This window comes from Phyllobates terribilis, unplaced genomic scaffold, assembly GCF_046119375.1.
Source record: "Phyllobates terribilis strain yellow unplaced genomic scaffold, ASM4611937v1 Scaffold_8__6_contigs__length_399053987, whole genome shotgun sequence".
Taxonomy (NCBI): Eukaryota; Metazoa; Chordata; class Amphibia; order Anura; family Dendrobatidae; genus Phyllobates; species Phyllobates terribilis.
This window is the reverse complement of record NW_027362768.1, coordinates 70,259,844-70,284,608: the sequence shown is the minus strand read 5'-3', so window position 1 is coordinate 70,284,608 and position 24,765 is coordinate 70,259,844. Positions and strand designations below refer to the sequence as shown.

The following is a 24,765-nucleotide window of genomic DNA, read 5'->3' as shown; positions in this document are numbered from 1 at the left end:
AGGCCTATAACGCTTAGTGTATTGGAGGGAATAGGGGAAGTGGTCGAACGTCTATGTAATTTGGATTTTGAGAAAGCATTATTAAGGTTGGCATTTTCTTTAGCATTTTTGGAGGAGGGAAATGAGAGTTGGGGAGCTTGCTCTGGCCGGGGTTTTTACCCCGAGAGCTGGTGGTGTGGAAGATACCACGTACTGTGGTACTATGGTGCCCTTGAGCTGGATTCCATGGCTGAGGGTAAGGTGGCTTGTTAAAAATTAAAATATGTGGCAGATCGTTTTAGCTCCAAGAACCCCTCCCTTTTCTAAGTTATTTTGGTTATTGTATTGTATTGTTAAATAAATGGCCGCTGTGGCAAAATTATCCAAAAAAGATTTAATGAGTTATTGTTTTATTTCGGGACAGGGGTAGGGAGAGTTAAGGAGTCTGCCATACCCGGTCATGGGAGTTACTGTTTGCATTATTGTATTGTAGCTTAGCGTTGAATTCACAGTCAGCGGAGTGAACTATTGAAATCTCTTAGCATCCTTTACATAATCAATATCTGCAAAGAGCTTGCTTTCTGGGAATTCAGTATTACACTAGGTGCTGTAATCTAATTGTAACATCCCTGGCGGAGTGCTTGCATGGCTTACCATCTCCCACCATGCAAGACCGCAATCTTACCTATCAGGCGAGGCTGCACACTTTGCTCCAGTACCTGCTGTTTGTATGTCTCTTGTCTTAAAGCTACAGTGTGCGCAGTCCTAATGCGTCCCCAGCCTATTGCTGTGAGTCACTGGATACTTAACCCCCCTCCACCCAGTAGGAGGTGCCTGAGCAACACTTTCTTACAGTGTGTTCTGTGCAACTGTGAGTTGCCAGGTCCTGTCCTGAATCTAGTCTGTTTCTGCCACCCTGGGGGCTGAGTACCCAGGGCCGTTACCTGTATCTCTGACTTCTAGTCTGTTTCCGCCACCCTGGAGGCTGATTACCCAGGGCCGGTACCTGTATCTCTGACTTCTAGTCTTTTCCGCCACCCTGGGGGCTGAGTTACCAGGCTCGTTCCTGTATCTTGTTCCCGGTTCAGTTCCTGTCTGAACAGTGTCCTAGCCCATTACCTGTTTGTCTCTGTGTCCGAACCTTCCCTTTTCCTGCAGTGTCTGAACCTGCACCTAACTCCAACTCATTGTCTCTGTACTTCTGTTTGTGAGTTTTGTGTCCACTCGCTACTTCATTGTAAGTACCTTGTGTGTATCTGGTTCTGCTTGTCCCCTTTCCCTGCCTCCGTATCTACCCCCTGTGTTCTAACCATCTTCCTGTATTTTCCAGTCTGTTCCATGTGAACAGAGCCCTGTCCTGTCTGCCTGCACCTTCTGCTCTATTCTGCTCTGCTTGTTCACCGCACCTGCGGTTCCGCTCTGCTCTGCTTTTTCACCGCACCTGCGGTTCCGCTTTGCTCTGCTTGTTCACCGCACCTGCAGTTTTGCTCCGCTCTGCTTATTCACCGCACCTGTGGTTTTGCTCCGCTCTGCTGGTTCACCGCACCTGCGGTTTTGCTCTGCTCTGCTTGTTCACCGGACCTGCAGTTTCGCCCTGCTCTGTTTGTTCACCGCTCCGGTGGTTCTGCTCTGTTTGTTCACCGCACCGGCGGTTTCGCTCTGCTCTGCTGTCCACCGCACCTGCGGCTCCGTTCCTGTGTCCCAATCTGTACTGGTCTCTATCCTGCCTGCATTCCTACCTGCCAGTACCCGCCTGTCTGCATGCCAGCCATGCCAGCCAGTGACCACCTGTCTGCATACCAGCCGTGCCTGCCAACACGCACCTGTCTTCATACCAGCCATGCCAGCCAGTACCCACCTGTCTGTATGCCATCCTAACCTGCCTGTTCCTGCATTCCCCGGTGTGGGTCAACAACTGTGACCGGGGTCTGACCTGGAGTAGCACCTGGTCCCTCTGCTCGGTTCCTCCCTGGTTCACGGAGTCGACTGAGCCGCCGTGTGACCTTGGTCGGACCGAGTTGATACTTAGTTACTCCCCTCCAGGCACTCCTTGGTTCATGGTCCAGTGGGATCACTAACCAAGCTCACGCCAGTCAGTCCGGGGGTGAGCGTAACACTAATACATATCATAGGTAAAAATATGTGTACTGTTTTCTTTGACAATCAGCAGTAGTGTCAAGTAAATACAAATTATTTCCACCATAAATTATCATACATATAATTATGTCTTATATTCTGGGTTCTTCAAAGTAGCCACCTTTTACTTTGATGACTGCTTTGCACACTCTTGGTATTCTCTTGATGAGCTTCAAGAGGTAGTCATCAGAAATGGTTTTCACTTCACAGGTGTGCCCTGTCAGGTTTAATAAGTGGGATTTCTTGCCTTATAAATGGGGTTGGGACCATCAGTTGTGTTGTGCAGAAGTCAGGTGGATACATAGCTGATAGTCCTACTGAATAGACTGTTAGAATTTGTATTATGGCAAGAAAAAAGCAGCTAAGTAAAGAAAAACGAGTGGCCAACATTATTTTAAGAAATGAAAGTCAGTCAGTCCAAAAAATTGGGCAAACTTTGAAAGTGTCCCCAAGTGCAGTTGCAAAAACCATCAAGCGCTACAAAGAAACTGGCTCACATGAGGACCGCCCCAGGAAAGGAAGACCAAGAGTTACCTCTGCTTCTGAGGATAAGTTTATCCGAGTCACCAGCCTCAGAAATCGCAGGTTAACAGCAGCTCAGATTAGAGACCAGGTCAATGCCACACAGAGTTCTAGCAGCAGACACATCTCTACAACAACTGTTAAGAGGAGACTTTGTGAAGCAGGCCTTCATGGTAAAATAGCTGCTAGGAAACCACTGCTAAGGACAGGCGACAAGCAGAAGAGACTTGTTTGGGCTAAAGAACACAAGGAATGGACATTAGACCAGTGGAAATCTGTGCTTTGGTCTGATGAGTCCAAATTTGAGATCTTTGGTTCCAACCACCGTGTCTTTGTGTGACGCAGAAAAGGTGAACAGATGGATTCTACATGCCTGGTTCCCACCGTGAAGCATGGATGAGGAGGTGTGATGGTGTGGGGGTGCTTTGCTGGAGACACTGTTGGCTACCACAGCATCTTGCAGCGGCATGCTATTCCATCCCGTTTGCGTTTAGTTGGACCATCAGTTATTTTTCAACAGGACAATGACCCCAAACACCCCTCCAGGCTGTGTAAGGGCTATTTGACCAAGAAAGAGAGTGATGGGGTGCTACGCCAGATGACCTGGCCTCCACAGTCACCAGACCTGAACCCAATCGAGATGGTTTGGGGTGAGCTGGACCGCAGAGTGAAGGCAAAAGGGCCAACAAGTGCTAAGCATCTCTGGGAACGCCTTCAAGATTCTTGGAAGACCATTTCCGGTGACTACCTCTTGAAGCTCATCAAGAGAATGCCAAGAGTGTGCAAAGCAGTCATCAAAGCAAAAGGTGGCTACTTTGAAGAACCTAGAATATAAGACATATTTTCAGTTGTTTCACACTTTTTTTGTTAAGTATATAATTTTAACATGTGTTAATTCATAGTTTTGATGCCTTCAGTGTGAATGTACAATTTTCATAGTCATGAAAATACAGAAAAATCTTTAAATGAGAAGGTGTGTCCAAACTTTTGGTCTGTACTGTATATCAGAGTGCAAACCTACATAATCTCGTAGCTGCAACAGGCTTGAGTTTCTGGCACATGAACACGACGAGATGTCTTAAGTTTATTAAGAGGTATGCACCTCTTAAGAAATGAGGAGTTTCTTTCTTCAACTAATTGCATATTAAAGCTGGAATATTAAATACCACTCTTAATAAATTCCACATATTTATTTACAAAGTTTCTTAAATGTTTGTTTGCTCTTAATATTATTTCTTAATATGTCAATTAAAATTGAACATCTTCAGAACTTATTTTAATGTATATGTGGTTTCATAATATACATTGTTTTAATGAAAAGATTCGCAAAGTAGCCAGTTAGGCAATAACAGATTGGATTTACATTCAATAGACAATCGACAGTCATATTTCATATTTCTTTGTGTAAAGCCACATCTTAGAACTGTTAAAAGGCAGAAGGTGGCAGCTGCATTGACATAGAAGATTTTTTTAGGCCTCTTCTTCCTTTTTCTTGGGTTTCAGAGGTGGCGGAGGTACTTCATCTTCTTCATCTTCATCATCTTCACTAGGGCCACACAATCGATCATAAATTACAACACAGACACCAGTTAGCCATGCTACTACTGTACCAGAACCAAAGATGACAAATCCCACTAGCATTAGGAAGAGGTAGTCTCTCTCATACAGATTGGTGAAACACATTAGATTAATATGTTTTTCTGTCTCTTTCAGCTGTTCCCCATGAATTTGTACAGGAGTTTTACATGTCATGTTTTCTTCATCTGAAAAAATTCAAAAAAGAACACAGCAGAGTCAAACGTACAGTGGTCTAAGTACATATGAAAATTATTAACATTAAAATAATACGAAAATGGTGAACTTTTCTAGACATAATGGGGTAGATCATGATAATAATAATAATAATTTTCATTTTTATAGTGCCAACATATTCTGCAGCACTTTACAATTTTAGGGGTGACTTATACAAGCAATACAGAAAAAGCATTTCTCAAATCAAAAGGAGTGAGGGCCCTGCTCGCAAGCTTACAGTCTATGAGGAAAAGGGTGAGACACAAAAGGTAAAGTGTACATATATTGTATAATGCAGCCTTGATATACTAAATAGGATAGATAATAATACATGGACTGGTCGCCAGCCAGTATGTGTACAGTCCTGACCGAGGCTGACCGAGTACATGGATGGTATGAACCTGAAATTGAAGAAGATTTTAATATGGGGGAAAACTGGGATGGACAGATAGTGTGTTTAGGCGATACTCCAGTCTAAAGAAATGTTTTTTTAGGATCCGCTTGAAACTGTGGGTATTGGGAGTTAATCGAACTGTCCTGGGTAGTGCATTCCAAAGAATTGGCGCAGCACGCGAGAAATCTTGGAGACGGGAGTGGGAAGTTCGGTTTATGGAGGATTTTTGTTTTAAGTCATTGGTAGAACGGAGGGCACGTGTAGGGTGGTAGACTGAGACAAGGGAGGAGATGTAGGGGGGTACTGAAGTATGGAGCGCTTTATGGGTAATCGTGATAAGTTTAAATTGAACTCTATATTGGATGGGTAACCAATGCAATGACTGGCACAGGGAAAGAGGCATCGGTGTAGCGGTTGGCGAGGAATATAATACTTGCTGCTGCGTTAAGGACGGATTGGAGAGGGGAGAGTTTAGTAAGAGGGAGACTGATTAGTAGACAGTTGCAATAGTCGAGACGAGAATGAATAAGAGCTACAGTAAGAGTTTGTGCCGAGTCAAAGGTGAGAAATTTTCTGATTCTTGAGATGTTTTTGATTTGTAGATGACATGAATGAGCGAGTGATTTGATGTGAGGAGTGAAGGAAAGATCTGAATCAAAAATGACCCCAAGACAGCGGGCTTGTTGCTGTGGAGTAATGGTTGAGCCACAAACGGAAATGGCAATATCGGGCACAGGTAGGTTAGTGGAGGGAGGAAATGCGAGTAGTTCAGTTTTTGACAGATTCAGTTTTAGGCAGAGGGAGGACATAATGTTAGGCACAGCAGAAAGACAATCACTGGTCTTTTGTAGTAATGCAGGGGTGATGTCCAGAGCAGAGGTGTATAATTGGGTATCATCAGCATAGAGATGGTACGGAAAACCGAATCTGCTGATTGTTTGTCCAATAGGAGCAGTGTATAAGGAGAAGACCTAGGACTGATCCTTGAGGAACCCCGACAGTAAGGGGAAGGAGAGAGGAGGAGGAGCTGGCAAAAGACATAGAGAAGGAGCGGTCAGAGAGATAGGAGGAGAACCAGGAGAGAACAGTGTCTTTGAGGCCAATAGTGCGGAGCATAGTGAGGAGGAGCCGGTGATCCACAGTGTCGAATGCTGCAGAGAGATCCAGGAAAATCAGAAGGGAGTAGTGACCATTAGATTTAGCTGTTAGCAGATCATTAGAGACTTTACTAACGGCAGTTTCAGTAGAATATAAAGAGCGGAAACCAGATTGCAGGGGGTCAAGAAAAGAGTTGTCTGAGAGATAGCAGATTAGTGTTAGAACCCTCCTGTTTGTTTTTTCTATCTTGTGTTTTGCGGTCACGTGACCATCCACCTTTATATTCCAGCTCCGCTCTTGTGGCTGTGCTGGACTTCAGTGTTGTTTGACTGTTTTGCTAGCCAGGTGCTTCGGTGCCTTTCTCTGTCAAGTTCGCTTGGTCCTCTGGGACCTCTAGTACTTTTTGTCAGTTTGTCTTTTTGTGTTCTGCAACAACTTCTGTTTAGGAAGTGTCCCATTTTTGTCCCAGTCCTTAGTACTTTTAGGGACCCCTCCCTTAATTCTATAGGTCTTCGGTCAGACTAGCCGAGGACTAAGGCGGGTCTGTTCACAAGGAACAGGCAGCCCGCTACATCGTAGGGATTCAGCTTAGTCTTACTGTAGGGACAGCTTTCCCCTATCTTTCCTTAGTACTTGTTGCAGATCATAACAATTAGACGGGAATGGACCAGGCGTTCCATGAGTTTAGAGATAAATGGAAGATTGGAAACGGGTCTGTAGTTGGCTGTGCAGTTCTGGTCAAGGGATGTTTTTTTAAGGAATGGATGTATGCTGGCGTGTTTAAATGAAGAGGGAAAGATACCAGATGAGAGGGAGAGGTTGAAAATTTTAGTTAGGTGAGTGGTGACAGCTGGAGAAAGGGATTGAAGGAGATGTGAGGGAATAGGTTCACTAGTGCAGGTAGTAGGGCGAGAAGATGCAAGGAGCCTGATCACTTCATCTTCTGTGACTGGTTCGAAGTCAGAAAATGAGCAAGATACAATGTGGCGGGGGAGAACATGCATAATGTTTGGGGATTGGGAGAAAATTTCCTGTCAGGTATGGTCAATTTTTTCTTTGAAATAATTGGCCAGATCGTCAGCGCTGAGGTCAGTGGTCGGGGCCTGTGCTGTTTCATTGAGGAGAGAATGAAACGTGTCAAAGAGGCGTTTAGGATTATTGAAAAGTGAGATGATGAGATTGTTAAAGTAGGTTTGTTTGGAGAGGTGAAAGACAGAGTTATATGTTTTCAGCATAAATTTATAATGGAGGAAATCTTCGGGCCAATTAGATTTTCTCCACAGCCATTCAGCGCACCTGGAGCACCTCTGGAGAAGACGTGTTTGAGGCGTGTGCCAGGGTTGTCGCCGTCTATGCCGAATTGTTCTTTGTGTAGGAGGTGCGGCTTCATCCAGGGCGCATAGCAATATTTTGTTATAATGCTTCAATGCAGAGTCGGGACATGAGAGGGGGGAGATTGGGGCCAATGACGATTGCAAATTTTTAATAAACTTCTGGGTGTTAATGGCACGTATATCTCTATAAGTGTGGAAAGTGGGGGTTTCTTGAGTAGCCTCACATTTCTTGACATAGAATGAAAGAAGATTATGGTCAGAGAGTGGAAGGGGAGAGTTAGTAAAGTCATGTACTGCGCAAAGCCGGGAAAAGATCAGGTCCAATGTGTTCCTGTCTTCATGTGTAGGAGAATTAGCAAACTGTGAAAGGCTGAAGAAGGAGGTTAGCGATAAAAGATGAGCGGCAGATGGGGAAAGAGAATCGCCAATTGGGATGTTAAAAGTGATCCAGGAACTGATGGGAGGGACCTGGAGGGCGATAGACAGCTTCCACTCGCAGGGAGAAGGGCCGGTAGAGTCTGACTGTGTGGGCCTCAAAAGAAGGGAAGATAAGGGAGGGTACTGGGGGGATAACCTGGAAAGTACATTTTGTTGAAAGAAGCAGACCAACACCTCCACCTGATCTGTTGTCAGGTCTCGGGGTATGAGAGAAATGTAGGCCACCATAGGGAGAGCTGCAGCGGCGGTGGTGTCTGACTGCTGGATCCAGGTTTCGGTGAGAGCCAGAAGGTTGAGGGAATTAGAGAGGAAAAAGTCATGGATGTAAGAGAGTTTATTACATGCTGAGCGCGCATTCCAAAGGGCACAGTTGAATGAGACAGAAGATATGCAGGGAATATTAATGAGACTAGCAGGGTTTCTGAATGTAACAGGGAAAGAGTTAGTGTTATTATTACTGGAGGGTCCTGGATTAGGAGAAATATCACCTGCGACTAAGAGAAGGAAGATACAGAGTGAGCAGATGGTTGAGTGATTTTTGAGATCGTTTCCTGTGTCGTATGGTGGGAATGAATGTATCTGTGTGGTATAACATTGTGAAGAGAGCATGAGAGCTGTACATAAGAGAAGAGAGGAGAGAGGGGTTAATATGGATGAAGTGTGCCGAATTTGTGGGAGAATGGCGAATGTGGATGATTGTAGCAGCCAGAATATAAATGGCACAAATAACAAATGGTGAATACTGTTTACAAAACAGATGACCTGGAAGCAAGTTTGTTTAATTGTCTTGCATGTCTCACCTGTCTCCTGCTCTGTCCAACTGCCATATCTAACTACCATGGCACTTTGATAAACTATGGCACTTCGATAAAGTATGCATAAATGCTATATGCATAAATGCCCCCTCATAAATGCCAAACATATATTTGCTTTGCTTGTGAAAAGGATTTTTCAAGTTGAAACTTTATTACATAAAAAATAAAAGGCAGAATTACTGGCACTGCTAACACGCCCTCCAGGAATGCATTCAGGAAAACATTGATTGCTGATTACCAGATATAGTGGTATAATGCTTGAGATAAAGCAGTATAAAATTGTAAGCAAAAACAGCATGAAAAACTGAATGAGAGAGACCCTTACCACTGGTACTTTATGTGAAAAAAGCAGCACTTTATTGTGGTTGTCACATGAGGAGAGGAGACATAAAGAGGTAAGTAAGCGACAGCTGTTTACGTAGACTACGGTTATTCCAGGTAGTTACAACATAAAATACAAACCTCTTTTATTCTCCACTCCCAATGTCATGTGCAAAAATTGAAAAAAAGAGGAAGGAAGGAGGAAAGGAAAAATCAAAACACAATACAAAAGAAAAAAGGGGCATTTGATAACATAAAAGCATATATACAAGCATAAAACCTTCTATGTTATCTGGTAATTAGCACATTATTATTATCTATTCATCTAAGCGTTTATGACAAAACAATGGTGTAAAACAATTTGGAAAATTTAGCAACTTTTGACGTTTGCAAATCACCTCAGCCAAAATGGCTGGAACTGACATTTCTTACTCCAGAAATATATTTCCAGTTCCTGCCTGGAGTAACATATCTAGCGAGGCTCAAGGAGGTGCATGCCACTGATATGATGTGCTGAATTCATTAAGTGATATATGCCTCTTTACGAATTTGGCGCATTTTAATCCTGCACTCCCCTCATTAGGACTGACGTATAAAACACCAGTCTTAATGATTCAGTGCCTATGGGTCTGTGAAAATCACAGACATCACATGGATGCCGTCCATGTGCTCTCCATTTTTTACATTGTAGCGGATAGTAGAAGATTTACAATTTTTTTTCATATGAGAAAATTACTGATGAAACACTGACGGTAATTAACACAATGACTAGTCATGAGCGAACGTGCTCGCCACTACTCGGTACTCGCCCGAGGATCATGGTGCTCGACAAGCTCGTCGAGTATTTCCGGGTTGCTTGGAACTCAGGTCCCCTCCCTGCATGTTTGGTGCTCTTTAGTGAGCCAATGAACATGCAGGGATTGCCTGCCATGCACTGTAATGCCGTAGCCATGTTGGTTGTGGGCATTACAGTGATTGGCTTGCCGCACAGCGTCATCAGGTGTATATCAGACCTGGCGCCGCCATGCTCGTCACAGTCACTCCGGATCAGACAGTGTAGGGAGAGCTGCTGCTGTGTCAGGGAGAGATTTGCTTGAGTATTAGGTAGTGTAGGGAGAAAAACCGTACACTACACATATCCATCTTATCAAACAGTCCTCTTGAGGACTAACTAATCCATCTGCAGAGATATCAGGCAGGCAGTGTATATATGTCAGGCAGGCAGGGTATATAACAGACTGCAGTGCACATAGGACAAGAGGCTCCATTCCAGTTCTGTCGGCTGCTGCTGTTAGATATTTCTGGAAATAGGCCCAGGTCTCAGGGGCCAGTAAAAATATTTTTTGCATCTTAAATCTTAATCCTCATTATTTGCTTAAAAAGCAAACCAGAGAACATGTTTTTTCTGTGCCATTTGCTTGTTGGCACTGCAGAATACAGCCAGGTCCTTTCCATATTACAGCACTAAAAATCCATCTATTTAAAACTGTGTTTTCTCCGTCACACGGATCACATATACATTTTCAGAAAATACTGCCATTTCTGGCCTCCATTAAAAAATTTTTTCAGTGTGTCAGCAAAGTTTTTGACACTGGTTTGCTGTTCAAAACAGTTACCTACAGGCCAGGTGTTTAAAACTGTGTTTTCTCCGTCACACGGATTACATATACGTTTTCAGAAAATACTACCATTTCTGGCCTCCATTAAAAAATGTTTTCAATGTGTCAGTGAAGCAATTGACACCAGATTGCTGTTCAAAATAGTTACCTTCAGGCCATGCATTTAAAACTGTGTTTTTTCCATCACACCGATTACATATACGTTTTCAGAAAATACTGCCATTTCTGGCCTACATTAAAAATTTCTTTCAGTGTGCCAGTGAAGCGATTCACAGCAGTTTGCTGGTCAAACTACTTACCTACAGACCAGGTATTTAAAACTCTGTTTACTCCGTCACACGGATCACATATAAATTCGCTCCAAACTCAGTCATTTGTAGTGAGCGTGGAAGTTACTGTCCTCCATTTAAAATGGGCAAGGCACGTGGCAAGGGACGGGGAACTGGACATGATGGTAATGGTGCATGCAGAGTCCGAGGACAAGGCCGTGGGCAAGCCGAAATTGTGCCACAACAAACAACCACATCTTCTTGCCTGACCTTCCTGTCCCAATTTCTAGGGGACCGAGCACACCACTATTGAACCCAGAGCAGTGTCAAAAGGTTGTTGGTTGGATAGCGGATAATGCTTCCAGTCACTTAGCCACCACCACCACCATCCTGTCTTCCACATGGTCAAGTCTCAGTAGCCATGAGTCTGGACCGCATATTCCTCGCCCTGATCCTCCTTCCTCCCACCATGCCGAGTACCCAGAGACAACTGATCCCACACTTGGACACTCTGAAGAGCTGTTCACTTTTCCATTTATAGATTCGGGCCTCTCGCCCAGTCCACTTGAAGCGGGGCAAGAGGAGATCGCGTGTAGCGATGCCCAAATATTTGAGCAGCCACGGTCACACGAAGGCGACGGTGGGAAAGTGTCACAAGAGGTGGACGATGATGAGACACAATTGTCAGGAAGTCAGGAGGAGGACCAGGGTGCGGAAGTGGAAGACGAGGTGGTGGATGATATAGTAACTGACCCAACCTAGCAGGAGGACATGCAGAGCGAGGACAGCAGTACACAGGGGGAGGGAGGCAGAGCACCCCAACAGGCAGGATGAAGCTTTGTGGTGGCCGCAGACAGAAGGCAGGCAACCGTTCCCCGTAACACCAACACGAAGGAAGTTGCCAGTACAACTGTTAAGTCTTCCAGAGTCTGGTTGTTTTTTAAAGACTCTGCCGATAATCCCAAAAAAGCCATTTGCACCACCTGCCAGGCCAGCATCAGCAGGGGTGGCAGAACGACCAGCCTGACCACCACCAGCATGATCAGGCACATGGCAGCAAAGCACCCGACTTTGTGGGCCAAACCCCAGGGTCCAGGAACATTGTCTGCGGGTGGCACCATTGCTTCTTCCGCTGTTGTGCATGCAAGCCAATCCCCTGTCCTTGGTGCATGCGAAGACGCCTCCTGACCTGCACCTGTCATTGCACACTCTCAAGTAGCAGCATCAGGAAGCACGTCCATGTCCTTGTCCCAGCGCAGCGTTCATTTGTCCATACCCCAGTCCTTGGAACGCAAGCGCAAATATGCAGCCAACGCCCCACAGGCCACACTACTAAATTCTCACATTTCACGACTGCTTGCGCTCGAAATGTTGCCTTTTAGGCTCGTGGAGACGGAAGCATTCTGCAACCTGATGGCGGCGGCCGTCCCTCGGTACTCGGTCCCCAGCTGCCACTATTTCTTCCGGTGTGCCGTCCCCGCATTACACAAGCACGTATCTCAAAGCATTAGCGGTGCTCTCAACAACGCAGTTACCGGTAAAGTCCACCTAACCACGGACACGTGGACAAGTGATTGTGGACAGGGACGGTACATCTCGCTGACGGCACACTTGGTTAACATAGTGGAAGGCGGGACCCAGTCGGACCTTGGGACGGAACACATCCTCCCGACGCCAAGGATTGCGGGCTCTAGGTGAATCAGGGTTGCCCCCACGGTCTACACCTCCTGCACCTCATCCTCCTCAGTCTCCTCCTCCTTTTCACACTCCATCTCCGAAATGACCACATCAGTCATAAGCTGGAAGCACTGCAGCACTGCATCGGCCAAGCGGCAACAGGCTGTGCTGAAGCTAATATGCTTAGGTGAAAAACCAAACAATGCTGAAGAGTTGTGGACAGCTCTGAAAGAGCAGGCAGATCTGTGGCTCACACCGCTGAACCTACAGCCAGTCATGGTCGTGTGTGACTATGGCCGGAACCTGGTGGCGGCTCTGAGGTGAGGCGAGCTCACACACGTAACATGCCTGGCCCATGTGCTTAACCTCGTGGTTCAGCGGTTTCTCAAATCCTACCTGGAGCTGCCGGATCTACTTGTTAAAGTACGCCGCCTGTGTGCCCATTTTAGAAAGTCAGCTACAGCTACCGCCGCCCTTGCAGTGTTTCAGCAGCGTTTGCATCCCAACGTGGATGAGGAAGAGGAGGAGGAGGAGGAAGGACAGGAGCTAGTTTCATGCACTATAGATGGTACTACCTGCACAGCTGTCATACCATCTGTTCAGCGTGGATGGCCAGAGGACAGAGAGGAGGAGGAGGAGAGCATGGTCAGTCATCCTCTTGGTGAGGACACGGAAGTCTTGCCTGTTAGTAGTCTGGCACGTATGACCGGGTTTATGTTATGCTGCCTTTCCCATGACCCTCGAGTTCTCAAAATTTTGGGTGACAGTCATTACTGGTTGGTGACACTTCTAGACCCACACGACAAGGAGAACTTTATATCTCTTATTCCTGAGGCAGACAGGTCTACAAAAATGGGGCTGTACCAGAAGGCCCTTGTTGCGGAACTATTAAAAAAATTTCCATCTGAAAATGCTGGCAGCAGAGGGCACACTTCGTTGGACAACCAAGGAGTACAGGTGAGAGAGACACAACTTCAATCCAGCAGAGGCAGGGAACACTGTCAAAGTTCTGGGAGAGTTTTCTCAGACCCTCCCATCGGACAGGCAATGAGGCGCGGGGTACTCTCACAAGGAGTGCAAAGTTTGGGAAGATGCTGAGGGAGTACCTTGCCGATCGTACCAACGTCCTCCGTGATTGCAATGTGCCTTATTATTATTGGGTATCCAAGCAGGATACGTGGAATGAACTGGCTCTCTATGCCTTGGAGGTCCTGGCCTGCCCTGCCGCCAGCGTTTTATCAGAGCGGGTTTTTAGTGCCGCTGGTGGAATTATAACTGATAAGCGCATCCGCCTGTCAACTGAAAATGCTGAAAGGGCTGACTCTTATAAAAATGAACAAGGGCTGGATTGGGCCAGACTTCTCAACACCACCGAATGATAGCAGCCTAACATAAACTCAAATCCAGTTTCTTTTCTTGGGAGGTGTATTCCCATGCACCTTTTTACACCCACACATGGGTATACGCTTCCTGATTTTGGCTATTTGCTTTTGTCCTCCTCCTTCTCCTCATCCTCCACCACCATATCACCAGGGTGACCGTGGTCTGTGATGCAACACCCACCTAATTTTTTTAAAGGGTGTTTATGATGCCCCTAAAAAAATAATTTTATACGGTATGTTCATGTATACCCCCCAGGGGTAAATGTTTGTCAGCCCATACACTTAGTGCATGGGCATTACATGTATAGGAGGCCCGCTCCTTTCTAATGAGAACATTTTTTTATGAGACCCTCCTCCACGTCTCTTCCAAGGGGCATTGAAGTGCCTCCAAATTTTTGGCAGCCCTTGCATTCACTGCATAGGCCAACACTATGGGAGACTCTCTCCTTTCTAATGGGAATTTGTCATTACGGTGGCCCTGCTCCATGTGTGTCTTTAAATTCTTATTGGAGTTTTTCCAAAATTTGGTCAGCCGTTGGACTCACTGCATACCCTATAACTGTATAGCAGACTCTCTCCTTTCTAATGGGAACATGTCGTACCTTGTTACTGTGGCCCTGCTCCAAGTGTCTTGAAATTCTTAGTGGGGTTTTTCCTAAAATCGTCAGCTGTTGGACTCACTGCATACCCTATAACTGTATAGCAGACCCTCTCCTTTCTAATGGGAACATGTCATACCTTGTTACTGTGGCCCTGCTCTGTGTGTCTTTAACCCCTTAAGCCCCGCGGGTGGTTTGCACGTTTATGACCGGGCCAATTTTTACAATTCTGACCACTGTCACTTTATGAGGTAATTACTCTGGAACGCTTCAACGGATCCCCCTGATTCTGAGATTGTTTTTTCGTGACATATTGTACTTCATGATTGTGGAAAAATTTCTTCGATATCACTTGCGTTTATTTGTGAAAAAAACGGAAATTTGGCGAAAATTTTGAAAATTTTGCAATTTTCAAAATTTGAATTTTTAAGCCCTGAAATCAGAGCGATATGTCACACAAAAGAGTTAATAAATAACATTTCCCACATGTCTACTTTACATCAGCACAATTTTGGAACCAAAATTTTTTTTTGTTAGGGAGCTATAAGGGTTAAAAGTTGACCAGCGATTTCTCATTTTTCCAACAAAATTTACAAAACCATTTTTTTAGGGACCACATCACATTTGAAGTCACTTTGAGAGGTCTTTATGACAGAAAATACCCAAAAGTGACACCATTCTAAAAACTGCACCCCTCAAGGTGCTCAAAACCACATTCAAGAACTTTATTAACCCTTCAAGTGCTTCACAGGAATTTTTTGAATGTGGAAGAAAAAAATGAACATTTAACTTTTTTCACAAAAATGTTACTTTAGACCCAATTTTTTTTATTTTCACAGGGGTAACAAGAAAAAATGGACCCCAAAATTTGTTGTGCAATTTCCCCTGGGCACGCAGATACCCAATATTTGGGGAAAAAATACTGTTTGGGCGCACGGCAGGGCTCGGAAGGGAAGGAGCGCCATTTGACTTTTTGATTGTAAAATTTGCTTGAATAATTAGCGGACGCCATGTTGTGTTTGGAGAGCCCATGTGTGCCCAAACTTTGGAGCTCCCCCACAAGTGACCCCATTTTGGAAACTAGACCCCCCAAGGCACCTTTCTAGATGCATAGTGAGCACTTGGAACCCCCAGGTGCTTCACAAATTGATTCGTAACAATGAAAAAGTGAAAAAAAAAAACACTTTTTCATTTTTATGAATCAATTTGTGAAGCACCTGAGGGTTCCAAGTGCTCACTATGCATCTAGATAGGTGCCTTGGGTGGTCTAGTTTCCAAAATGGGGTCACTTGTGGGGGAGCTCCAATATTTGGGCACACAGCGGCTCTCTAAATGCAACATGGTGTCCGCTAACAAATTTAACGCAAAATTGGCTCAAATTGTTAGCGACACCATGTTGCGTTTGGAGAGCTGCTGTGTGCCCAAACATTGGAGCTCCCCCACAAGTGACCCCATTTTGGAAACTAGACCCCCCAAGGCACCTATCTAGATGCATAGTGAGCACTTGGAACCCCCAGGTGCTTCACAAATTGATTCGTAACAATGAAAAAGTGAAAAAAAAAACACTTTTTCATTTTTATGAATCAATTTGTGAAGCACCTGGGGGTTCCAACTGCTCACTATGCATCTAGATAGGTGCCTTGGGGGGTCTAGTTTCCAAAATGGGGTCACTTGTGGGAGAGCTCCAATGTTTGGGCACACAGGGACTCTCTAAATGCAACATGGTATCCGCTAACAAATTGAATGGAAAATCGGCTCAAATTGTTAGCGGACACCACATTGCGTTTGGAGAGCCCCTCTGTGCCCAAACTTTGGAGCTCCCCCACAAGTGACCCCATTTTGGAAACTAGACCCCCCAAGGCACCTATCTAGATTCATAGTGAGCACTTGGAACCCCAGGTGCTTCACAAATTGATTCATAAAAATGAAAAAGTGGTTTTTTTTTTCACTTTTTCATTTTTACGAATCAATTTGTGAAGCACCTGGGGGTTCCAAGTGCTCACTATGCATCTAGAAAGGTGCCTTGGGGGGTCTAGTTTCCAAAATGGGGTCACTTGTGGGGGAGCTCCAAAGTTTGGGTACAGAGGGGCTCTCCAAACGCAACATGGCGTCCGCTAACAATTTGAGCCGATTTTCCATTCAATTTGTTAGCGGACACCATGTCGCGTTTGGAGAGCCCGTGATGTGCCTAAACAGTGGAGCTCCCCCACAAGTGTCCCCATTTTGGAAACTATACCCCTCAAAGATTTTATTAAGGTGTATAGTGAACATTTTGAACCCAGAGGTTTGGCACATTATTTGTTTACATTAGGTCATCATATTGAATAAGTTGTCATTATTCTTGAGCGCAAGTGCTCGCTACTTGAGTTTGCATCGGGTACTCAGGTATGCACCATGTACAGCGTGTGCTCGAGTGACATGCTCGAGTCCCTGCTCCGCATGTTTCACGGTTATTATACACCCAAAAAAAAACATGCGGGAATCGCTCGTGCATGGCAGGCAATCCCCGTAAAGTTTTTTGGCCGCGAAGCATATGGGGCAGAGACTCGAGCATGTCACTCAAATACCCACGATACTAAATGCATACCAGAGCACCCGATGCAAACTCAAGTAGCGAGCACTTGCTCTCAACACTAGTCGCCATATCGTCATCTTTTTTTCTTACTTTTGAAAAAAATCCCAACCCCAGCCCTAACCCTAGCACAACCCTAGCCCCAGCACAACCCTAGCCCCAGCACAACCCTAGCCCCAGCACAACCCTAGCCCCAGCACAACCCTAGCCCCAAACCCAGCCCTAACCCTAGCCCAATCCTAACTCAAGAGTTTATTTTTGACGCCGTTCCTTGTGCGGTATAAGTGATTAGACGACTTTATTCTTCGGGTCGGTGTGATTACAGCCATGCCAGAATCATATGGGGTTTTTATGACTGACAGCTGTCACACACTAAAAGACGCATTTTTTGTAAAATCTAGTTTTTGCATCGCCATATTTTGAGAGCTATAATTTTTCCAGATTTTGGCAGACAGTCATGTGATGGCTCGTTTTTTGCGGGATGACTTGACGTTGTTATTGGTGCCATTTTCAGGCACGTGACATTTTTTGATCGCTTTCTATTCCGATTTTTGGGAGGCAGAATAAACAAAAACCAACAATTCAGGAATTGTTTTTTTTTTTTTTTTTTTATTCTGTTCCGCGTGTGGTAAAATTGATGAGGCAGCTTTACTCTTCGGGTCAGTACGTTTACAGCGGTACCACATTTGTATCATTTTTCTATGTTTTGGCGCTTATACACAATAAAAGCTATTTTATAGAAAAAAATATTTTTTAGTATCGCTTTATTCTGAGAGCTATAACTTTTTTATTTTTCGGCTGATAGAGCTATATGGCGGCTTGTTTTTTGCGGGACGAGATGACGTTTTCAGCGGTATCATTTTTATTTATATGCGTCTTTTTGATCGCGTGTTATTCCACTTTTTGTTTGGCGGTATGGTGATAAAGCATTGTTTTTTGCTTGTTTTTTTTTTTTTTTTTTTTTACCGTGTTCACTGAAGGGGTTAACTAGTGGGACAGTTTTATAGGTCAGGTTGTTCCGGACGCGGCGATACCAAATATGTGTACTTTTATTGTTTTTTTTTATTTTTTTTTATAATAATATTTATTGATGGGTACATTATATTTTTATTTTTGGTGTATTATTTTTTTTATTTTTTTATAATATTTTTGCACATTTTTTTTTTTTTTCACTTTCACACAGTTTATACACTTTATTACTTTGTCCCACTCTGGGACTTTCACTTTTTTTTTTCTGATCGCCTGCATGGCACAGGAATGGAGCACCATCCCTATGCCATGAAGGCTGTCAGAAATGCACAGTGTGAAGATTGCTTGGAGATGCACTGCGCATGTCCAAGCAATCTTCCTGCTCTCTGGTGACCCGGATGTTGTCATGACGACATCGGGTCGTCATGGCAACACCCGGGAAGCCTTTGCAGACTGCGCTGGAAGCCGGAAGAGGAGGTGAGTATCGCCGATCACCTCCCCTTGCCCCCGCAATGCCGCGATCGACTTCGATCGACTTCGATCGCAGCATCGCGGGGGTTAATGTGCTGGGAGCGGTGCGTGACCGCTCCCTGCACATAGTACCGGGTGTCAGCTGTGACAATCAGCTGACACCCGGCGGCGATCGCGCCCGCACAGCCTGTGTGTGCGCGCGATCGCGATGACGTACTAATACGGGTCTGGCTCTTAAGTCCCAGGGCACAGACGCGTATTAGTACGTCAGATGTTGTTAAGGGGTTAAATTCTTAGTGGGGTTTTTCCTAAAATTGTCAGCCGTTGGACTCACTGCATACCCTCAGTGGCGTACCGCCCATAGAGACAGACCACACCACTGCTATGGGGCCCCAGCGTTCAGGGGACCCGGAGCCGGCTGCTCTGTCCATAGACACGCCCCTCTAGATCACTGCGCTTCGTGCAGAGCAGAGAGGAGCTGAGCAGCCGGAGCATGGTGATCATTGGAGCCTTGCTAATGGAGACAGAGGGGGGCCGTCCTGGATGCAGGGGTTAAACTCAGCTGACACTGCAGGTTAGCAAGGGCAGCGCTGGGCTCTCTGTGTGAAATGACTCAGTCAGATGAGTTTCCACCTGCATGCTGATTGTTGGATGTGCGAGTGTTAAGGCAGGGGGAGGGGTCGTAAATATAATTCTGCTAACTATTTAGGCTGTGTGCCCACGTAGCATTTTTCAAGCGTATATGCTGCGGAATTTCCGCAGCGTAAGGCTATGTGCCCACGTTGCATTTATGAAGCAGAAAATTTCTGCTGCATAAATGCAAGTTCTCTCCCGGAAAAACGCCGCACCCCATGGTCCCCAATGGGATTCCGCAAGTTCTATGCACATGCTGCGGATTTTTCCGCAGCGTTTATGCCGCGTTCAAAAATCCGCAGCATGTCATTTAATTTTGCATTTCCGCAAGCGGAATTGCCTTTGTCCAATGCATAAAAAACGCAAGGCAATTCCGCATGTGAAAAACGCGTGATAAACGCGCGAAAAATGCGCGATAAACGCGTGCGGAATTCCGCATGCGTTTTTCCGGGAGAGAACTTGCATTTATGCAGCAGAAATTTTCTGCTTCATAAATGCAACGTGGGCACATAGCCTTACGCTGCAGAAATTCCGCAGCATATACGCTTGAAAAATGCTACGTGGGCACACAGCCTTACAGGTTTATGGGGAGGGGGGCTGTGATTGTGCACAAAGAGAGTCAGGAAGCCTCCTTCACACCGAGCTAGAGCTACTGTCACACTGTCCTGTGTCGGTCACCAAAAGGCTTGAGGAGGAACTTCTGGGACCAGAGGGGATTACAGCTGAACATTAATAAATTGTATAAATTACTGCTTTACACACATTTATCTGCACGGCAGCTCATGCTCTCCTAGTCAGGACTTGTAAGGGTCTGTGGGGTCTTATACTGTGATGGGGACTACTGAAAGGGGGTCATCATATGATGTGGGGGGCTTGTGGCGACCATCATATTGTGGTGGGGACTAATGTGGGGTCCAATATTATTTATTTATTTTATTTTACTCACTGTATTTTTTGGATTATAAGACACACTTTTTCCCCCCAAATTTGGGAGGAAAAAGGGTGTGCGTCTTATAATGAAAAGTTATGGTTACTTGGGGGGCGGCGTCGGATAGGGGTCCCAAACACAGGAGGTTGGCGGGGGCTGCGGAAGTAGCGGGGCGATTCTTCGGCCCCACCCTCAGAAGAAATGTTAGTGATTCAAGGCGGTGGTGGTGGTGGTGGGAGCTGGCCGAGTTCTCTAGAGATTTCGATCTGCGCATGCTCCGGCAGCCATTTTACAAAAGCACAGCGCAGGGCTATGTACAAGATAGGGAACCTCGCCTCCGCTCACCGCCGACTTCTGAGGACAAGGCCGCAGCATCGCCTCGCTGAACTCGCCTAGCTCCCGCCGCCACCACCACCACCTTGAATCAGTGACATTTCTTGTGAGGGTGGGGCCGAAGAATCGCCCGTCTCCTGCCGCAGTCTCCTCTGCCGCCAGTCTCTGGTATGTGTGAGCCTAGCTCCTGTGACTGTCCCTCCACTACCACTGCCCCAGGTAAAAAGGATTATAAGGCGCACAATTTTATTTAAAAAAAACAACAAATATTTTTTCCTATTTTGCACCCCAAAATTTGGGGTTCGTCTTATAATCCGCAAAATACGGTATATATTTATTTTACTCACTTATATAGCGCCATTAATTCCACAGCACTTTACAGACATTATCAGCACTGTCCCCATTGGGGCTCACAATATACATTCCCTATCAGTATGTCTTTGGAGTGTCAAAGGAAACCAGAGAACCCAGATGAAACCCACACAAACACAGGAGAACATACAAACTCCTTGCAGATGTTGTCCTTGGTGGGATTTGAACCCAGTACCCCAGCGCTGCAAGGCTGCAGTGCTAACTGCTGAGCCACCGTGCTGCTTACTGTGTGTGGGGGAAATGTGCTGACCATCAAACTGTGGGTACCTTCATCATATTGTTTGGAGGTCCTGTGGAGGGCCTATGGGGCCATCAAACTGTGTGAGGATCATCATACAATGTGGGTCTGTGGGGATCATCTTACTTTGCAGGGACCTTCATACTGTGTGAGGGGGGGTTGCTGTGGGGTGTGTGTGTGGACCATCATACTGTGTTTGGGTGCTGTCAGAGCTATCATATTGTGTGCGTGGTTGTGTGGACATCATACTTTGCTGGGGGGACTATGGAGTCATCATACTGTGCATGTGGGGGTTACAGTAGGGGAATTTACTGTAGGGGTTATCATACAGTGTGTTGGATGCATTTTTGGGGGTATTTAAATCTATAGGGCGATAAAAGGGTTGAGAACACTAAAAGGCTTCAGTATGGGCACATTTACTATGTATACTGTATGCTACAAGACATGTCCATTTCCCTGTCTTCAAAAGTAGAAAGCTATGTCCTTTTGTGACTGCGCCTATACACTGTGATTCCAGTTACGTTGCAGATTTTTTTTTATGGGGAATGGGGGCCCAATTTGGACTTTTGCTATGGGGCCCCATGATTTCTATGTACGCCCCTGCATACCCTGTAACTTTATAGCAGACCCTCTCCTTTCTAATGGGAGCATGTCGTACCTTGTTACTGTGGCCCTGTTCCATGTGTATTTAAATTCGTAGTTGGGTTTTTACTAAAATTGGGCAGCCATTGCACTCACTGCATACCCTATAACTGTATAGCAGACCCTCTCCTTTCTAATGGGAACATGTCGTACCTTGTTACTGTGGCCCTGCTCTATGTGTCTTTAAATTCTTAGTGGTGTTTTTCCTAAATTTTGTCAACCGTTGGACTCACTGCATACCCTATATCTGTATAGCAGACTCTCTCCTTTCTAATGGGAACATGTCGTTCCTTGTTACTGTGGTCCTGCTCCATGTGTCTTTAAATTCTTAGTGGGGTTTTTCCTAAAATTGTCAGCCGTTCGACTCACTGCATACCCTATAACTGTATAGCAGACCCTCTCCTTTCAAATGGGAACATGTCGTACCTTGTTACTGTGCCCCTGCTCGGTGTGTATTTAAATTCTTAGTGGTGTTTTTACTAAAATTGGTCAGCCGTTGGACTCACTGCATACCCTATAACAGTATAGCAGACTCTCTCCTTTCTAATGGGAACAGGTCGTTCCTTGTTACTGTGGCCCTGCTCTGTGTGTCTTTAAATTCTTAGTGGTGTTTTTCCTAAAATTGGTCAGCCGTTGGACTCACTGCATACCCTATAACTGCATAGCAGACCCTCTCCTTTCTAATGGGAACATGTTGTACCTTGTTACTGTGGCCCTGCTCCATGTGTCTTTAAATTCTTAGTGGGTTTTTTCCTAAAATTGGTCGACCGTTGGACTCACTGCATACCCTATATCTGTATAGCAGACTCTCTCCTTTCTAATGGGAACATGTCATACCTTGGTACTGTGGCCCTGCTCTGTGTGTCTTTAAATTCTTAGTGGGGTTTTTCCTAAAATTGTCAGCCGTTGGACTCACTGCATACCCTATAACTGTGTAGCAGACCCTCTCCTTTCTAATGGGAACATGTCGTACCTTGTTACTGTGGCCCTGCTCTATGTGTCTTTAAATTCTTAGTGAGGTTTTTCCCAAAATTTGGCAGCCCTTGTAGTCACAGCATGGGCATTACCACTATAGGAGACCAGCTCCTTTATAATGGGAACATTTTTTTTACTGAGACGCTACTCTATGTCTCTTCAAAGGGGTATTGGGTTGTGTCCAAGTTTTTGGCAGCCCTTGCAGTCACTGGATACGCAATAACAGTATAGGAGACCGACTTATTAATAATGGGAACAACAAAGCATAGCCGGCTGATGGCTCTCTTACAATAGCTAGGGCCGACTGCTGGCCTTTTAAGAATAGTAAGGGCCATCTGATGTCCCTATAAAAATAGGCTTTATGACTTTCAGTCCCTCCATCATAAATAAAACAGGATGTGTCTGATGATGTGTCACACACCACATTGCCAGATAAGGTTGTAAAATGTTAACCCCTTCAGGACCCAGCCTATTTTGACCCTAAAGGCCTTGGCATTTTTGTCAATTCTGACCAGTGTCCCTTTACGAAGTAAAAACTCTGGAACACTTCAACGGATCCTAGCGATTCTGAGATTGTTTTTTCGTGACATATTGGGCTTCATGTTAGTATTAAATTTAGGTCGATAATATTTGCGTTTATTTGTGAAAAAATCAAAAATATGGGAAAAATTTTGAAAATTTTGCAATTTTCAAATTTTGAATTTTTATTCTGCTAAACTAGAGAGTGATGTGACACAAAATAGTTAATAAATAACATTTCCCACATGTCTACTTTACATCAACACAATTTTGGAAAAAAAAAAAAATTTTGGTAGGAAGTTAGAAGGGTTCAAAGTTCATCAGCAAATTTTCTTTTTTCCAGCAAAATTTGCAAAGCCATTTTTTTTAGTGACCACATCACATTTGAAGTCCCTTTGAGGGGTGTACATGACAGAAAACAACCAAAAGTGACACCATTCCAAAAACTGCACCCCTCAAGCTACTCAAAACTACATTCAAGAAGATTATTAACCCTTCAGGTGCATCACAGGAACTAAAGCCACATGGAAGAAAAAAATGAACATTTTTATTTTTCTAACAAAAATTTTCTTTTAGCCTAAATTTTTTAATTTTCACATGGGTAACAGGATAAAATGCATCCTAAAATTTGTTGGTCAATTTCTCCTGAGTACACTGATACCTCATATGTGGTCATAAACCACTGTTTGGGCACACGGCAGGGCTCAGAAGGGAAGGAGCGCCATTTTACTTTTTGAATGGAAAATTAGCTCCAAAAGTCAAATTGCGCTCCTTCTCTTCTGAGCCCTGCCATGCGCCCAAACAGTGGTTTATGACCACATATGAGGTATCAGTGTACTCAGGAAAAATTGACCAACACATTTTAGGATGCATTTTATCCTGTTACCCATGTGAAAATTAAAAAATTTAGGCTAAAAGAAAATTTTTGTGAAAAAAAAAGTACTTTTTTGTTTTCACAGATCATTTTGTGAAGCACCTGGGGGTTCCAAGTGCTCACTATGCATCTAGATAGGTGCCTTGGGGGGTCTAGTTTCCAAAATGGGGTCACTTGTGGGGGAGCTCCACTTTTTAGGCACATTAGGGGCTCTCCAAACACAACATGGTGTCCGCTAACAATTTGAGCCGATTTTCCTTTCAATTTGTTTGCGGACACCATGTCCCGTTTGGAGAGCCGCTGTGTGCCCAAACATTGGAGCTCACCTACAAGTGACCCCGTTTTGGAAACTATACCCCCCAAGGCACCTATCTAGATGCATAGTGAGCACTTGGAACCCCCAGATCCTTCACAAATTAATCCGTAAAAATCAAAAAAGTGTTTTTTTTTCCACTTTTTCATTTTTATGAATCAATTTGTGAAGCACCTAGGGGTTCCAAGTGCTCACTATGCATCTAGATAGGTGCCTTGGGGGGTCTAGTTTCCAAAATGGGGTCACTTGTGGGGGAGCTCCAATGTTTGGGCACACAGCGGCTCTCCAAAAGCAACATGGTGTCCGCTAACAAATTGTCGACTCAAATTGTTAGAAGACACCATGTTGCGTTTGGAGAGCCGCTGTGTGCCCAAACATTGGAGCTCCCCCACAAGTGACCCCATTTTGGAAACTAGACCCCCCAAGGCACTTACCTAGATGCATAGTGAGCACTTGAAACCCCCAGGTCCTTCACAAATTAATCTGTAAAAATAAAAAAGTGTTTTTTTTTCCACTTTTTCATTTTTATGAATCAATTTGTGAAGCACCTGG

General features: G+C 44.9%; 1 protein-coding gene across 1 annotated transcript in view; it reads right to left on the bottom strand.

Annotated features, from left to right (window-relative positions):
• Nucleotides 1-4,074: 4,074 nt before the first annotated feature.
• Nucleotides 4,075-24,765, bottom strand: part of LRRC52 (leucine rich repeat containing 52) — a 477,692-nt gene continuing 457,001 nt past the window's right edge. Inside the window, exon 2 of the mRNA XM_073645237.1 lies at nucleotides 4,075-4,400. Within this exon, the coding sequence (XP_073501338.1) occupies nucleotides 4,108-4,400 (293 nt within the window). The 3' untranslated portion in view covers nucleotides 4,075-4,107. The remainder of the gene's footprint in view (nucleotides 4,401-24,765) is intronic.